Below are 17,370 nucleotides of genomic sequence, written 5' to 3' on the forward strand. Positions count from 1 at the left end.
GGGGGGGGTGGACAACCTCAAGTCAAAAGAAGGCAGAGGACAGTGAGGGCAAGCGGGCCAAGGGGTGCGGCTCGGCTCCGGGCGGGACCCCCTAATTGAGGGAGCCGGGCCCCACGTGCGCCGCGCGACCCGGAGCCGCCAGGCCGCCCAGCCAGGGCCCTGACTCGGCTCGGGCACGTCGGCCTCCGCGCTGCCGTTTTGTCCGAGCTCAAGCTTTTTTCCCCAGGCTGGCCGCGAGCTGGGCCGGCGGGTGGGCGGTGCGAGCAGTAGCGCCGCTAATCCTTGGCCGGTCCCGGCCTCCGGGGTCTCCGTCTGGCTCCCGCGCTCGCCGTCCCAGCTCCGCGCGGCGGCAGAGCTCCCTGCTCCCCCGGCCCGTGGGCGCCTCTGCTGTGTTCATTTCTTAATCCACCGCTGAGTGTTTCTCTACGCGTTTTTAATCTCTATTTGTTTCTGTTTTGCATCCCTAAGTGACTTTCCCTGAGAGGTTCTGTTTGCTTGGCTGAAAAACAATCAACGCTGAACTGTACTTTTGTTTTCAAAAGTTTTAAGCGTGGCCTTTGGTTGGTTTTTACTTTTAAAACCCAGAGAAATATTCAGCGATAGATTGCTTTTTAAAACCAAATCTATGAGGATATATTTAAAATTTTAACTGTAATTTTCGATATAGAAAGAATTACACTAGGCATATATTTCTCTGGAATTTAAAATATCTACATGCAACATTACTCTTGGGGAGATTTTTAAAAGTCAATCCAAAATGGCGCGTTTCTCTGGGATTTTTTTTTTTTCAAAATCCATTTGCAGCGGTGTTATTTTGATAATTTGAGTTATCTAACGATAGTGTTGTATTTCCCTGGGACTTAAAAATTATCTCTGGAAAGAGCATTATTAGGAAGAGGTTAAAAAAATCTATCTACAACAGTACATTAAGTTTTTTTTTTAATCCCAGAGAAATAAAATGCCTGTGTCTGCTTGCAGTTTATACTCGTACAAGCGCTTTATTTATTTAGGGGTGTGTTTTGCATGGAGGTTTCTGGCTTCTTAATATGCATTTGCTCTGTGTTCCTACCTGCCTATTTTTAAGAGTTTGTGAGCCTTTCCTTGGTGTTAGGATAGAATTGAGTTTATCTGGGCTTCTGTGTTTCGTTTTTAATTTTTTTCTTTTTGTTTCAATGTGTCTGTGACTGTGTTTTGCACACCTTGAAAGAGTGAGAGGCTAGAGCCCCAGGTCACCTAGACAGAGTCTGTCGGTCTGGGCTGCCGCCTGAGGGATTTTCTGGGCCTCTGGACTTGAGGCCTAGAGCAAAGGCCCAGAACATAGCTGTGTTGTGCCTGCCCAGTATGGCTCCCACACAGCCCTGGGGAGAAGAAAGTGAAGGGGCTGCAGGCCACGGCCTGGCTCCTGCTCCACGGACCCACTACCTGTAGGCTGGAAAGATTTGATCCTAGTTCAGAAAAGCAGAGACCCCAGATTTAGACCCCAAAGAGCCCTCAAAATGTCATACATTTGTGGGTGACCTAGGCAGTCGGGCTTGAGCCTCAGGCCAGCTGCAAAAGCAAGCTCTGCCCCGTCAGGAACCTGGGCCTGTGCCTCTGGTTCCTGGGCTCTTCGGGGCTCGGCCGACCAAAGGCGACTACTGACGATCAGGCACCCAGCAGGCTTTTTCCAGTGGGGACAATTCTCGGGCCCCTGGCGGGAGGAAGGGCTGCCCGCGCTGATGGCAGGCGCTTCGGTGGAGCCGGGTCGGGGTGCGAAAGGGCATAAGCCCAAGGTGACTGGGGCCTGTCCTGCCCGATTCAGAGAAGGAGCGCAGCGGGGAAGTCAAGGGGCCGGAGGACAGCGGCGCGGGAGGAGCAGGCTGCGGTGGTGCGGAGGACCCGGCCAAGAAAAAGAAGCAGCGGCGGCAACGCACGCACTTCACAAGCCAGCAGTTGCAAGAGCTGGAGGCCACGTTCCAGAGGAACCGCTACCCCGACATGAGCATGCGGGAGGAGATTGCTGTGTGGACCAACCTCACCGAGCCACGAGTGAGGGTGAGCGCAGGGTGTGCGCCTATGGGGACCCGCGCGGAGGGCTGCTGGTCACCTCTGCCGCGGTCCTGGAAAAGCTTTAGACCCGCGCTCAGACTTGGTCTCTGTCCCACCACTCAGACCTGCGCCCTCCTTCCCTCCACGGGAGAAGATTCTACTTTAGGCCCGCGTGTCTCCCCTGCTGCTGCTAAGCCCTTTGGTGGTTAGTGCCCCTCGGCTGCTGCCGCCGCCTTGTATCCTACCTGACCCTCGGGTTCAACTGCAGCTTCACCCCCAAGATCTGTGGCCCCAGGGAAATTTCCCCTGCACTGAAGGGCCCAGAGCCCACTCGGATGTTACCGCCCTAGACTGCGCAGAGGATTCCCGCCGATGGGGACCTCGGAGCTGCTGGCGCCTTCCCCCGAAAACGAAAGGGAAAGACAGGTCCTGCCTGGCCACCAGGCAGAGGCCTGAAGGGTACCTAGGCTTGGAGGCTCAGAACCTCCTGGGGCAGGGATCCCAACCACAGCCTGCTTCTCCAGAACCTCAGCATAGTCCCCACCTGACTGGTCTCCAGCCAGTCAGCCAGTGAGTAGCTGGACCCTTTCCCTGCTGCCCTTTCCCAAAGGGCTGGGGTCAGGTGAAGGAGGAGCAGCTCTGGTGGAAGGGTGACCCTCAGGCTGAGTCCCTTTGGAGATATAAGATCTCTGACCCGTGACCAGACCGCACCGTCCCTCTCCTCGCCCTCTGGTTCACAGTAAAAGCAAGAGCATAGAGGTTCTCTTGCCAGAGCAGCAGAAGAATCATTTCTTCTCTGAGTACGCAAATATTTAATCAGATGCTGGCAGGACGTCCCAAGCCAGCCCAAAGTGATACCTGGCCTACTGACTGACTCCCTGCTATAACCCAAGCTCTCGCCCCTCCCGTCAGGCTGGCCAGCCCAGTGGGACGCGAGTGAAGACAGCACTCAGTAATACTGAACTCACTAATCCTGCCCAGGTTTATGGTGGTAGGGGTGATGTGGGGGTGGAATCAGGCAATGTCAGTGCCGGGGTTTGGAAAAGGCTGAGTGAGATGCAGGGGTCCGGCAGGCTAGCTCAGGAAAGTCAGCCCAGGGCTGGAGGAGGGCTTCGGAGGATAGAAGGCATACAGTAGGAGGATAGGAGAAGATGGGCAAGGACTAGGAGCTGGGAAAGAACAGGTTCTTAACTAAATTTTGTGGGAGAAAGTGGAGGGGAGATTAGAGAGAAACTAGTAAGAAGTGAAAGGAAATTAAATATTTGCAGAGAAACATATTTGGCATATATTTAGGTGGCAGGAAAGAAATTAAATATTTAAGGGAGGGCAAAAGGATCAAATATTTGAAAAATATAAGGAATCAACTATTTAAGAGAAACAGTGACGATCAGGTATTTGGAAAGACGGAGAAAACTAAATATTTGGGGAAGAATCAAAAGGATCAAAAATGAGGGATAACGGAGAAAATGGACTGAGGGAAAAGAAAGCAGTTCAGATAGCGGGTGGACTAAAAGAAAATAAACATTTGGGGCAGAAATGAGAATATCAAAGATTCCCATTAACTATGGATACAGACTATTTGAGGAATGAAAAAATAGAATGAAGGGAGTCAGAAGATCCTATATTTCAGAGAAGAAAAATACCTTTTGTATTAGAGGGAGAAGAAGAAGAATGGAATGTTTAGGAGATAGACCGGGACCCCTTTAGGGGGTAAGGCCGGAGATGGACTGGTTGAGAGAGAAAGAAAAGCAAACGAATATTTGCTAAAACAAAAGAGGATCGATCCATATTAAGAGAAGACATCAGATTGAACTTGGGGGAGTGGATATAGATCAGAAAAGGAGAAAGACGGAATGTTTTCTGGGGACAGGAAAGGAACCATTAAGGAGCGCGGCCGCAGGGGCGGAAATAACGAAGAAAAGAGACGATATTCGGAGAGAAGGAAGCGGTGCAGGGCTAGGGGGTGGAGGGGGTGGAGGGGCCTTCCCGCCCTCGGCAGCCCTGACCCTTCTCCTGCCCCCTCCCCCAGGTCTGGTTCAAGAACCGGCGAGCCAAGTGGCGGAAGCGCGAGCGCAACCAGCAGCTGGACCTGTGCAAGGGCGGCTACGTGCCGCAGTTTAGCGGCCTGGTGCAGCCCTACGAGGACGTGTACGCCGCCGGCTACTCCTACAACAACTGGGCCGCCAAGAGTCTGGCGCCAGCGCCGCTCTCCACCAAGAGCTTCACCTTCTTCAACTCCATGAGCCCGCTGTCGTCGCAATCCATGTTCTCGGCACCCAGCTCCATCTCCTCCATGACCATGCCGTCGAGCATGGGCCCCGGCGCGGTGCCCGGCATGCCCAACTCGGGCCTCAACAACATCAACAACCTCACCGGCTCCTCGCTTAACTCGGCCATGTCACCGGGCGCCTGCCCGTACGGCACGCCCGCCTCGCCCTACAGCGTCTACCGGGACACGTGCAACTCGAGCCTGGCCAGCCTGCGGCTCAAGTCCAAGCAGCACTCGTCGTTCGGCTACGGCGGCCTGCAGGGCCCGGCCTCGGGCCTCAATGCGTGCCAGTACAACAGCTGACCGCCCAGCCAGGCCCCGCGGGCCCGCGGCCGGCGCGGCGGGCGCCGGGGCGGGGGCGGCGAGGAGGACCTAGCCACGCCGCGGCCCCTGCGCCCGCGCAGCCCTCTCCTCCCCACCTCCCCACCTCCGGGCTGGTTGTGTGTTTGCTTTTCTGGACCCCACTCTGCCCTCCCAAACGAGACGAAAGGAGACAAAAAGACGTCGGAGAAAAGTGCTGCGAAAAAACGGATGAGTTGCAATTTCCTTCGGGATGGCGCGGGTGGTGTGTGCTCGCTCCCTCGGGCCGGGCGGGCCGGTGCGCGGAGGGGACGCGGCGGTTGGGAGAGGACGCCCTCGTGGCCCGCATTCCCGCCGCGCTGGACCCGGAGTGAGTGGCCGCGCCTGCGAACTGCACGTGCGGAGCCCGCGCAGGCCGGCCGGGCCCTGTAGGAACCGAGGCGCCCCCTCCAAACTGGGCCCGGCCGAGCGTACCTTAGCTCGATTCGGATCCGAGTTGGAGCGGGCGTTGGGTCGGGGATGACGGTGCCCAGCCTGGGTTCGGGGACTCGCTGTGGAGCCGCACGCGGCCGCGGCGCGCCCCAAGAACCCTCGGCAGCCCTGAGCACCGGAGTCCTATTTTAAGGCTACGGAGCCCCAGCTGGCGGTGCGGACATGGCGGGAGAATGGGGTAGGCTCGTCTCCGAGCACCCCGCCCCTCCCCAGCTTCGCCACAGGCCCAGACCCTCCTCTCCGCTCCCGGGCTAGGAGGTGGCCCCCTTGGCCCGGCGAAGAGGCCCCTCCTAACCGCCTGCCGTGCAAGAGTCGAGCCGGGAGAGCTCGGGACGCGGCCAGCCCTCCCCCGCCCCGCGCCGCGCCCACTTTGCACACCCGCTCTCCGGCCCGCGCCCCTGTTTACAGCGTCCCTGTGTATGTCGGACTGACTGTATAGAATTATAAATCTGTCTATATCGACTTGTCCATGTACGTCTATTAAAACCATAGTACAAGCGTGCTAACCACTGCCGAGCCCCGACTGCTTCATTCGACTGAGGAGGGAGGCGGGTAGGAAGTGAACGGGCGCCACCATAGGCCCTGTGGGTAAAGAGAGAGGAGCCCCGCAGCCGCCTCCTGGTGGAGTGGGAGGTGCTCTCTCTTCCCACCACCATTCCCGACCTGCTCAGCCCGACTCTGTGGGGGCCCCATTCCGGAGCTCCGAGCTCCCTCCCCTCGCCCACCAGGTGCTCACCGGCTGGACCGCTCAGCTTCCGCGCTGTTGTTGGCGCTCTAGCTAGCACCCCCACTTCCCCAGCTGCCCGACTCTGTAGGCTCTTCCAAGCCCTCAGGGTGCTGTGTGGCCCTTGTCTACCCAGAGAGCTGGGGTGAGGGCTCCTGGGTGCTCCTTTAGTCCTGGGGTTGCCTTTTCTTCTGTAGGCCCAGTACTCCCACCTTGGAGCCCTGTCCTAGCTGTTCCAGAAGGGCTGAGGATGCAGGATCCGCCAGTGTCTAGCCAGGGCCTCCCTCAGCTTTTCCCCTGGAGGAAATCCCACTCAAGGGCATCCAGCAAGACTGTCCTGGAGAAAGTGGCCATCGCACAGAATTACCATCTCACTTCCCTTCCACCCCAACGTATTGGAAGGAGGCTGATGACGCTTCCACCCTCCCCAGGCTTTGGAAACTACTGAACAAGACCAGCCTGTAAAGTACTTGCCTGTAAAATTCAGCTTCCCTTAAGCCAGTCACTTCCAATGGCAAAACAAAATGTTTGCAGCTGCAGCGGGGGAGGAAGAAGGGGTTAGTATTCTGCTTTAGAATCACCTTGTGACTGGGATTGGCACTGGCCTGGAGCCGGACCCCAGCAAGCCCTAGATGGGAGTGGGGCACAGCCATGGGCTTAATCACGAGCTAATAGCTGGAGAGCCCTGTGCACACATTCTCAAACCAGGTCAACGACGCCTCTGAGGGTAGGAGTATTGTCCCTATTATACAGGTGATGGAACCGAGACTTCACCCTGCTCTGCAACTGGGCCAAGGTCACAGGGAGTCAACAGTCTTTATATTCCAAAGCACCTTTCCACTGATCATCTCACATTTAGATGAGGAGTGAAGAAGGGTCCTTCCTGGAGGATGGCCCAGCCTGATGCTGTAGGACTTGGTGTGGGATTCCGACAGGGCCAAATACACAGGCCAGAGGAGGGAGGTGGGGGGAGGGAAGGCTGGGGCAGGGGGCTGGAGCCAGACCACCCCTCCCCCAACGGCTCCAGTCCAGAGCTCCCACCCCTCACTCTCTGGAAACCCCTCACTCTCTGGAAACGTAAACACAATCACATCTGGACTCAAAGTGCCTCCCCCAGGCTCACACATCTGCCAAGGCCAGGGGGCCCTGGTCTCAGTCGAGGGCAGAAGGCAGGAGAGACCTAGGAGATGGGACTGGAGGAAAAGGGAGGCAGAGAGGCCTCTCCTGAAAGTCAGTCCCAGCCTCAGGTGACACAGTCAACAAGAGGCTCTGGCGGAGACTCAGTGCAGCTTTGGGGGCCACAGACCAAACAGCTGCAGATACGGGCGGCAGGGCAGCAGCAGTCCCAGAACGACCCCATATCCATCAAGGACCACGGCCAAGAAGGTCGGTGTAAGACCCCATCGTGGGCTCCACCCAGCTCTCCTGACCCAGCTGCGCTGGGCAACAGATAGAGGAGTAGTAGCCCCCAGCCCTTCCCAGCTGTACCAGCTACGGGATCATCTCTGAAGGAAGTCTGAGGAATACATGGGGCTCTGAAAGGCCAATCCTCCGAAAAAAGGCAGAAAGTCCTAGTCCTCCTCTGCCTGAAGAAGCCCGGGGAAGGAGTGTCATTCATTCACGCAACATTTACTATGTTCCTGCCCTTGGCGCTCGGGATTGAGCGCTGGGAAACAGTCCCTGCTCTCACGGACAAGTAAACAAACACGTGTATAATTACAAACTGGGCTGAGTACTTTTGAAGAAAAAGAACCGAGTGCTATGAGTCAGAAACAAATGAGAGTTCTGCCTTGAACAGGGTGCTCAGGCCAGGCTGCTCCGCAGAGGCGGCTCTGTCTCTGTCTTGAGTGGCCAGCGCTCTCATTTCTTTAGCCCATTCAGGGCCCAGGGCTAACTCCTCAGGGCTCAGCCCCTTTACCTGCACGACAACCCTAGGAGGAAGAGTTCTCATTATCCCCTTTCCCTGATGAGGGCCCTGAGGCTTAAAGAGGTCAGGTCCCTTGGCCAAGGTCCACAGCAGGGAGTGAGGGAATAGATTCCAGCCCAGTCTGAGGCGGCTCTGCCTTCTGCCCTGGGCTGCCCCATGCCAGGCACCACGGGCAGCATGGTGAGGAGGGGGAGGAGTCTGCCCTGGAAGAGGTGGTGATTTCTACTGGCTACCCGGGACTAACCCCAGGAAAGAGAATGGCAGATTTGGTCCGTCCTTCGTGCCGAAAGCCCCGGAGGGCTGCTGCAGGTTCAGAGTGCTTATGAATTAGAAACAGGAGGGCCAGTGGTGGGCGCCCAGCACTGGTTTGCAGGCACTATGGGGCACCAAAGGAAAGTGCACAACCACCAGAGTCCCCGGTCACTGAGAGGAACCGAGTTACCTCCCCTAGCTTTAGGGCCCCAGCCAGGCTGCGGGCCTCCCACCAGGCCGCGGCATCCCTAAGGATGGCTGCCAGAGTCATCTAGAAGGGAAAGGGAAGTCATAGCTGGAAGATGTGCCTTGGAGGGGGCATTGCCCCGGGAGTCCAGGCCCTGGAGGTGACTGTGTGTTGTCCTTCAGCACCACACGCCCAAGCCTGCTGCTCCCCTGTGAGAAGGCAGCAGACGGCAGCAGGCCTCAGTCCCAAGAGAGCCAGTGTGGGAAATGAGAAGAAGGATGGCTCGTGCCCACTGACCTCCCCATCTCCCGGGCCAGTTACTTGGCTCTGGCATCCAGAGGAAGCTTCGCTTTGGTCTTTGAGAGCAAGGGTTTGAGTTCTGGCTCCCCCTCTGAGTTGCCTTGGACAAGAGACAATGTCTCTGAGCCTGTTTCCTCTTCCATAAAAGGGAATAACAATCACTTCACCCAGTTGTTTAAAGGATTAAAGGAGATAACACATAAGACATTAGTTGTGGGCCTGGTACAGAGTTATTACTGACGGCGGTGGCAGTGTTGTTGTTGGTAAAGTGACATGTCTTGCCTCTCCCCCTGTGGGCCCTGTTCCCCGCTTTCCACATTAATAGGGCTTCTCTGAGTTTCTCAACGGGTCATTTCTGAAAATGTCATTTAGAGCCCTACTTGGTTTTCCCTCCAGCTTTGTTGGATGCCATGGATGTCAGTCATGACTGACGGTCCCACTGACCACCTTCCCCACGGCATCCCACCTGTGGACCCATCCTGGACTTGGACCCTCAGGAACCCAGCCCACTGTTCTAGGACCAGGGTCTGGCAGGCCCAGAGGAACCGGGCCCAGTCCCTGCTGTCCACTGGGCCTGGGGAGAGGCACAGGGGCAGTCGGTACTCTGAGAGATGAGCCGGGGGAGCAGAGGGAGCACTCACCCGAGAATTCTCCTCTAAGGATTCATTGCAATATGGAATAGAGGCCTGGCCACTTTTTGTGTTCTGTCATCTCACTGATGGCTAACATAAGGCCCTCACTGAGTGCCAGGCGCTGGGAAGCACTTGTAACAATTACAACTCTCACTCCTCGGGGGAGGGAGGGGCTCCTTATCCTTCTAGGGGAGGGCACTGGGGATCAGAGAAACAGCTCACCTGTGATGCCACAGTGAATGAGGGACAGAGTTGGGACCCAGGTCCATGGTCCCCTCCACTGCACCACACACTCTCTTGCCATTTGTAATGGGCAGCAGGGGGTGGCGGAAGGATAAACAATTATAACTCATGTCGATTCCTATCAAGAAGCTGGGCTCAGGTGTGCTCTGGGAGAGAGAAAGAAAAGGCCCCAGGCCCCAGGCCCCAGGCCCCAGGATTTGCCTCCCCTGAGCTCACTTGGCTATGGAGGGGAGAGCAACAGAGGGCACAGGCGACAGGGGGACTGAGGAAGCCCGGGATGAGGGCAGCAGAATGGAGTGGGCAGGTGAGGGCACAGAGCAGCTTTCTGGTGAAGGCAGAACCCTGGAATATCAACCATTAAATCAAACTCCTGTCTCCTTCTGTACTGCAAACTTCTCATTTCCCAGATGCGTACTTCCAGTCTGCCTCCCTCTGGAAGGCCTCCTAGGCATAGTCCCAGCCCTTGCCCTTCTATCACAGGAACCCCACTCTTCACACTCCTGTGTTGCCGTCGCAGGACCCTGGACCTTGCGTCCCAGTTGGGAGACTCAGCCACCAGAGCCCAACCAGGCTGGGGGGCCGGGGGGCTGTGACCCCAGGCAGAGAGCCGCTGCAGAGGAGCAGGTCAAGGTGTAGGAAGCTGCATCGGGAGGGGGGTGGAGGAAAGGGGCTCCGGCTGTCTCGGTCATGCAGCCACATCTCACTCTGCACTAGCCCCAGCTCTGCGCCGGATGTAATTTATTTCTCTCCCTAGTCTCACTTTATAGATGAGGAAGCTGAGGCTCAGGCACGTCATGTAACCTGTCCAAGGGCACCAGCTTTTAGGGACTCAGGGCCCAGCCTGACCGCAGAGCCCACAGCACTCACTAGTGTGGACACAGCCTCCTGGAGGCAGCGCAATGGCCACTGGGCTGGGCGGCTGCTGTCACAGAGGCAGCACCCCGAGGCGAACAGGTGCAGAAAGCAGCACTTGGAGAAGTGTCCGCACACATTTGTGCTTGGTAAGCCCTGGCTGAATAAAAGAACTCCGGGGCTGCCTTCCCTTACCCCGCCCTCCACAAAAAGATCTTGGCCCTTTCTCCCTCTTCCTGCTTCTTTCTCTCCTCTCTCTTGTTTCTTTCCTTCCTCCACACACACTTATTCCTTGCTCTCAGCACAGGCAGCTCTGGGCCCTGCTTTTAAAGGTGGATCAACAGGGGCGCCTGGGTGGCTCAGCCATTAAGCGTCTGCCTTCGGCTCAGGTCATGACCCCAGGTTCCTGAGATCGAGCCACGCATCGGGCTCCCTGCTTGGCGGGGAGTCTGCTTCTCCCTCTCCCACTCCCCTTGCTTGTGTTCCCTCTCTCGCTGTCTCTCTCTGTCAAATAAATAAATAAAATCTTTATAAAAATAAAAAAGGTGAATCAACAGGGGCGCCTGGGTGGCGTAGTCGGTTAAGCATCTGACTCTTGGTTTCGGCTCAGGTCATGATCTTGGCGCCCTGAGATGGAACCCCACATTAAGCCTTGCAACAGGCTCCTTGCTCAGCCAGATGTCTGCTTGGGATTCTCTCTCTCTCCCTCTCCTCCTGACCCGCCTCCCGTGCATGCTCTCTTTCTCTATCAAATAAATAAATACTTTTTTAAAAGTGAATCAACAAAAAAAACAAACCACCCAATTCAAAAATGGGCAAAGGATCTGAATGGACATCTCCCCAAAGAAGATAGACGCAGGGCCAATAAGCACATGGAAAGATTCTCAGCATCAGTACTCATTAGGTAAATGCAAATCAAGACCATGGCGAGATACCACTACACATCCATTAGGAATAAAACAAGGTATCAAGTGTTGGCAAGGATGTAGAGAAATTGGAACCCCTGTGCATTGGTGGTAGGAACGTAAATGGTACAGCTGCTCTGGAAAACAGTACGGCGGTTCCTCAAAAAAATTAGACATAGAATAACCATATGCTATAGTGAGTCCACTTCTGGGTATTTACCCAAAAGAAACGAAAGCAGGGACTCAAAAAGATACGTGTATACCCATGCTCATGGCAGCATTATTCACAAGCCAAAACGTGGGAGCCAACCAACCGTCTATCAACAGATAAATGAACAAACTGAGGTCCAAGCATACAATGGAATACTATTCAGCCTTAAAACAGAAGGATATTCTGACACCCGCTACAACACAGATGAACCTTGAAGACATTATACTAAAGTGAAATAAGCCAGACACAAAAGGACAACGATGGGGATTCCATTTATCTGAGGTACCTAGAGTAGGCAAATTTATGCAGACAGAAAATAGGACGGTGGTTGCCAGCGACAGGGGGTGGGGGGATGGACAGCCATTGTTAATGGGTACAGAGCTTCATTTTGGGGTGATGAAATGCTCTGAAGATGGACGGTGGTGATGGTTGCACAACCATGTGAATACGGTTAATGCCACTGAACTGTCTACTTTTAAAAGGCTGAAACGGTAAATTTCATGTCACGTGTATTTGACCACAACTTTTTTTTAAAAGGTGTGTTTATGCCCCAACCTTCTCCAGAGAAGCATGCAGGGGCTTGTGCCCAGGACTCTCAGGGGCCGAGCCCACCGCCACAGTTGGTCTGCTAACTATCAGAGAACAATTCCCTGCAGCCCTCTTTAACTGGCAGTCCACGCAAGCCCCTGTGACAGCTGACTCCGCCCCGTGGCCCTCACCCCATTCTCTATCCCTTCGTGCAGTGCAGCAGTGGGACCCCAGTAAGGACACTTCCCCTACCGAGTGTCTATTCTGCGGCCAAGGGAGAACAACTGGTGTGGATGATTTTTCTCTATCAATTTAGCATAATATTAAATAACAGGTCTGCCACTGCCTCTTTTTTTTTTTTTAAACTGAGCTTCTCTATCAGAAAACTAAACAAGACAGGCTATCAAGCAGTATATAAGCGCTGTACCATTTTTGCTCTTACATATGCACAGGGAAGTTTCTGGATGTGCGCAGTGTTAACACCAGCTACCCCGGGGTGGTGGGAAATAAGGGATTTTTTTTTTCATTTGTCCTTTCCCAACTTTTTGCACTGAGCATGTGTTACTTTTGTAAAGGTGACATGAAACAATAAATATTACTTTCAATATACCAAGACCTGTGATCTGCAGGATGGGGAGTGGCGTGCCCGTGGGACCCTGTCCTCACCCCGAAGCTGTCAGTCATCACCTGCCTACGATGACATGTCAACCTTCAGGATTCAGCCTCATTTAGGGGCAAGCCAGTGTGACAAGTGTCAAGTAAACCTTTACTGTCAGATTTCTACAGAAGTGAGATTTTTGTTTTCAAATACATTCTTTAAATGGATGTCAAATTAATAGATGCCAAGAGGAATGTTCAGAGAGAAGAGTCATTTGTGATGCTCTTTTTTTGCTAAGCAAAGAGGGCTCAGAGTTTAAAAACGGCTGTCATAGGCAAGGAGTCTCTCCCTCTCCCCTGTGTCCCCTCGATGTACCCCCTGCCCCCTCCCAGTGTTCCAACTCAGCAACCTCTTTGCACTCCTACCTTGCCTACGCACACGCACACGCACACACATGCACACACATGCACATAGGGTGTGCCTGCCAGCCAGCGTGATCACGGAATCTTTATTAAAGAGGTCCAAATTACCAAGGTTTTACTACACTACTAAAAATAGTCATGCTTACTTAGCCTGCTTAATAAGCACACCATTTCTAATTTTTCTGCCTGAGTAAACTGAAACATCATTCCAGAAATACATTTTTACTGAAACAAGAGGGCTTATTTTTTCTCCTTCGTTCATACATTTTTTCCCTCCTCCCCCTTCTCCCTCCTCTCCAACACTCTCCATCCCCGGCGCCCCCCTTCAACTCCCCACCCCTACTCATTTTCAAGTTTCAAAACATAAAGGGGAAAGTAACAGTAATTTGGACTTGGCTTTCACACAAAATGGACCAATTTTTTTTAAGTGTTGGTAATTTGTCCTGAAAATGGATATAGGGAGTTGGGCTGGGGAGGCTTTGAAGAATGGGGTTTTATGAGAGGAAAATGAGGCCTGAGTGTGGGGGAATGCGTGCCGCACCTTCCCCTCCGTGCCTGGGACAGTGCAGGCACGTGTAATAACCGCAGCTAATAGCACCATTATTGCTATTATCACATTATATTATTATTATTCATCAGAATCAGACAAAGCATATTAACCCATTTAATTGAACCAAGGGCTTAACGTCCCAGTGACTTCACAGAAAGTGCTTGGCAAACCCTCCAAGACACTGCAGCCACAGAGCAGCCGGCCACTTTGCCGCTTGCCAGGCTGTGGCAGAGCCGGCAAGGGCTTCCCCAAACTGTTCCCGCCTGTGGCCTATCTGGGAACCTTCCAGGACACACTGGGATGGATGCTTATCCCCACCCTTACTCCGGCATTTCCATGCACATACCTCTCTGTCCCTGTGCATAAACCCAATCTAATAAAGGACAGATGAAACCCCCCCCCAACACACACACGGTGCGGCCGAGGACCCCTCCTCTATCCCCCAAGCTGGCACTCCTTCTGAGTCACCGAGGGCAGTACTGAGTACAGGCACACACTACTCATGGTGAACGCCTGGCTTCTCCTGAGCTTGGTGCCCACCCCTCCAAAGCTCCTTGACTCTCCCACAATCCAGAGCCCGGGGTGGGGCTGCTGAGGCCAGCCTGGCAGCCCCCAGGGTCACAGAAACTAACCCAGCCCAGCAAGGGAAGGATACCAGCAGAGGTGTGGCTGGTCAAGGTACCTGGGGGAGGCCAGGGACACCCTGGCTTCTAGCCCCTGGGCTGGGCTCCTCCCTGGGGCCTAGCCTTCCCTATATGGAGCCTGAGTGTCCCACTCCATCAAAGGGGCCCTGGGCCTGCCTGCTTGTGTCATGAGGTTCGGTGTCAGGCTTTGCAGAGACCCTGGATGTGACCAGTATGCAAAGCTTTCAGGGAAGCTGTCTCATTTCACTGACCACCTATGGCTGGAGAATCTCAGCAGGCTCAGCCTCCCTCCCCTCCAGGGAAACATCTTGCTTTATTTCATGGGGGATGGCGAACCCCCCACCCCCAGGCCTCAGCAGGGCTGCTGTGACATTCCTAGGTCCTCCACTGGGTCAGGAGTGAGTGACCTGAGTGTGGTCCTTAAAAATCACCTGAGTGACCTGGCATCACCTTTCCCCCTGAAGTCCACATCCCCTGGGCCTGGGGCAGCAAGGAGCAGGAAGGCCCCACCTCAGGCCCAGCTCAGCCGATGTCCAGGCCGTGAGGGCCCGAGACAAGCACATCCCAGAGGTTTAGAGTACGGGTTCTGGAGTGAGACAGGTTCAACTCTCAGCGCCACCACTTACTGCCACACAAGCCTCTCCGAGTCCCCTTTCCTCAGCTGCAAAACTGGAATAGTTGTGGGAAGGTAACGTACCGTGTTTGACGCTGTGCCTGTGACTGCGGCTCCAGATCACTCCTGAGTCTCTGCTGCCCACTCCGCCTCCACTCCCCAGCACTCTAAAGCTGGCATATCTCAGGCAGTTCATCAGTGGCATCCAGGTGTCAGGGCAAGACTCCCAGATCGCGGCCCTTCCCAGCTGGGGCTGGGAAAGGGGATACCTGTGGGTGGAGGAATTTAGGTCGGAGTTAAGGTTACATAGAAAAGGCCAAGGGTGAAAGTGTGAGAAAGGAGAAATCAAGGCTAACAAGAGCAATCTGGGAGGGCTTCCTGTGAGAGGGAGCCTGGCCCTGAGCCTTGAAGGGCGGACAGGACTGGAATGGGTGTGCAGGAGTGGAGATGAGACTGAGTCCTGGCAAAGGGACCCCTAGGAGGTATGGGGAGAGAAAGGAGGAGACAGAGTAGGGGAGTCTTACGTGCCAAGTGAGGGGGGTAAGGCCTCTCTCAGGTGGCAGGAATCCAATCTGGCCCGGTACCACCCTGCTTCCACGTTGCCAAGGCGAACACTCAAGGTCCTCAGGATCTGGCTGCAGTCTACTTCCCCAGTCCCCCAACACCCCACCCCACCCTGTAAGCTGTGGCCAAACCAACCTCCCAGCATTTGCTCAACCCTCTAGAGTTCTACCTTCACGCCTTTGTGCACGTGGTTCCTTCTGTTTGGCACGCCCTTCCACACGCGCACACACACCCCTCCCCCCATGCTTAACATTTCGTTCCAGGTGAACATTGTGTGATTTTCCCTGATCACAGCATACATATTCATTCTTAACATTTTTGAAGTTCAGAGAAGCGTGAGGACTAAAGTCAAGCCCACCAAACCACCACTGATGATATCCTCCCAGACACCCCTCCGCCCACATCCGTGTGCATTTACACATACGTTGTATGAGTGCACACGCTGTTACAGAAAGGATATCCTGCCGTGTGTTGCTCGAGAAGCCACTTTTTCACTCAGGATAGTATCAACAACATCTATTCTTATCCAAAAATCACTATTTTTAAGGGCCTCACATATAGATTCATAATCATTTAACCAGCACCCTCACCAGTGGGCACTGGGGTGACATGCCGTTTCCTTTTGCCATGTTTCTATTACAGCAGGCCACGGCAAACATCCCTATCCATGCATCTCTGTGCACGGTTTGGCACGTCAGGGTAACGGCAAAAGCAGCACTGCCGAGCTCCGGGAACGCGCACATGAAATCCCATCCGTGCTGCCACGGAGAAGGCCACGCCGGTGGGCACTGCCAGAAGTGGACAAGGGGGCCCCTTCTCCATACCCTGGCCAGTACTAGCTTTTGTCTATCACCTTTGCCACCTGGAAGAGAATAGATATCTCATGGCCACTTTGTATATGTGGTTTCATTTCTTTCTCTTAAAAAAAAAAAAAAAAAATATATATATATATATATGATGTCGTGTATGCACAGCTCTGCAACTGGCTTTTCCCAGCTGCCAGTTTCCACTCCTCTTCTGCACGCTTGTTCCAGGCTCAGGGGAAAAGCCGGCTACTCAAGCCAAGAGACTCACCAAATGCCCCCTTTGGGTGCCCACAGCTTCCACCCTTGCTGAAGAGTTATCTGTGGGTGCAGGGGCAGGCAGAGAGCCAGAAAGGACCGACCGCAAGGTCACTACCCAAGAGCCCAACCTTCCGGGTATGGGAACGGCTGGGGCGGCTCTACATGGCACTGACAAGCCTGGCTCGTCCTGCCTGCTGAGCTCACGCCTGCCCAGCACACCCCTTCTGCCGGCCAAGCTTCCATGTGGGCCGGCTTCACTGAAACCCACGGAAGGGTGACTTCTAAGCCAAACCCTCCACTGCCCAGCCTGTAATTTCCCGATTAGGGGCCACAGTCACAACCCATCTGCACGCACCGATCGCTTCTTGCCGTACTCTGCATCTCTGAGGCTCCCAGGGCCAAGCCAGGGGCCACTGGGCCAGCAGACTCCAGACTCAGGCCCTGCTCAGAAGGCAATCATGGCTGGAGTTTTAACATTCAAAAAAATAGCTCTGAAAAGAAAGACTAAGGTCACTGTGAGGCTGAAGTGCAGAGGGTACATGTGTAGCCCGTGTTCAAATCCTGACTCTGTCCTTTAATGACAATCCTGGCCAAGCGACGGTCCCTGTGGGTGCCTGCTTACCCACCTGTAAAATGGAGCTAAGGATTCCTTAGAGCTTTGTGGGAGAGCGATGCAAAAGCCACGCTGCATGGCTGTGAATCCTCCTTAGTTGTACAGACCCGGGGAGGGGGGGCTTCATCGCCTTTCTGAACCTCAGTTTTACCACCTGTTAAACGGGAATCACGAAAATACCTAAGTGTTGTGACATGATTCAAACCATGTATGTGAAAGTATCTCATAGGCAGAAATGCCAACCGAACAGAAGGTGGCGTTTCCATGGCCAGCAACGAGAACGGGCTGTACCTTCAGAGCCTGGGCCTGCACTCTGTTTGGACATGTCCTCCTCTGGTCCAGTGGCAAGTTGTGCAGAGGTCTTTTCATCTCAGATCACCATTCTGGGCATCAAGACACCGCCGGGGAAGGAGGGAGTCAAGGGCCATGTGTGGTGCTGAACTGTGGGGCAG

The 17,370-nt window shown here is 54.5% G+C and overlaps 1 protein-coding gene across 1 annotated transcript in view; it reads left to right on the forward strand.

Annotated features, from left to right (window-relative positions):
- Positions 1 to 4,600, forward strand: part of PITX1 (paired like homeodomain 1) — a 5,286-nt gene extending 686 nt beyond the window's left edge. The window contains exons 2-3 of the mRNA XM_040621934.1: positions 1,802 to 2,034; positions 4,058 to 4,600. Coding sequence (XP_040477868.1) covers positions 1,802 to 2,034; positions 4,058 to 4,600 — 776 coding nt within the window. The remainder of the gene's footprint in view (positions 1 to 1,801; positions 2,035 to 4,057) is intronic.
- The last annotated feature ends 12,770 nt before the right edge of the window (positions 4,601 to 17,370 follow it).

This window comes from Ursus maritimus, unplaced genomic scaffold (genome assembly GCF_017311325.1).
Source record: "Ursus maritimus isolate PB19 unplaced genomic scaffold, ASM1731132v1 scaffold_5, whole genome shotgun sequence".
Taxonomy (NCBI): domain Eukaryota; kingdom Metazoa; phylum Chordata; class Mammalia; order Carnivora; family Ursidae; genus Ursus; species Ursus maritimus.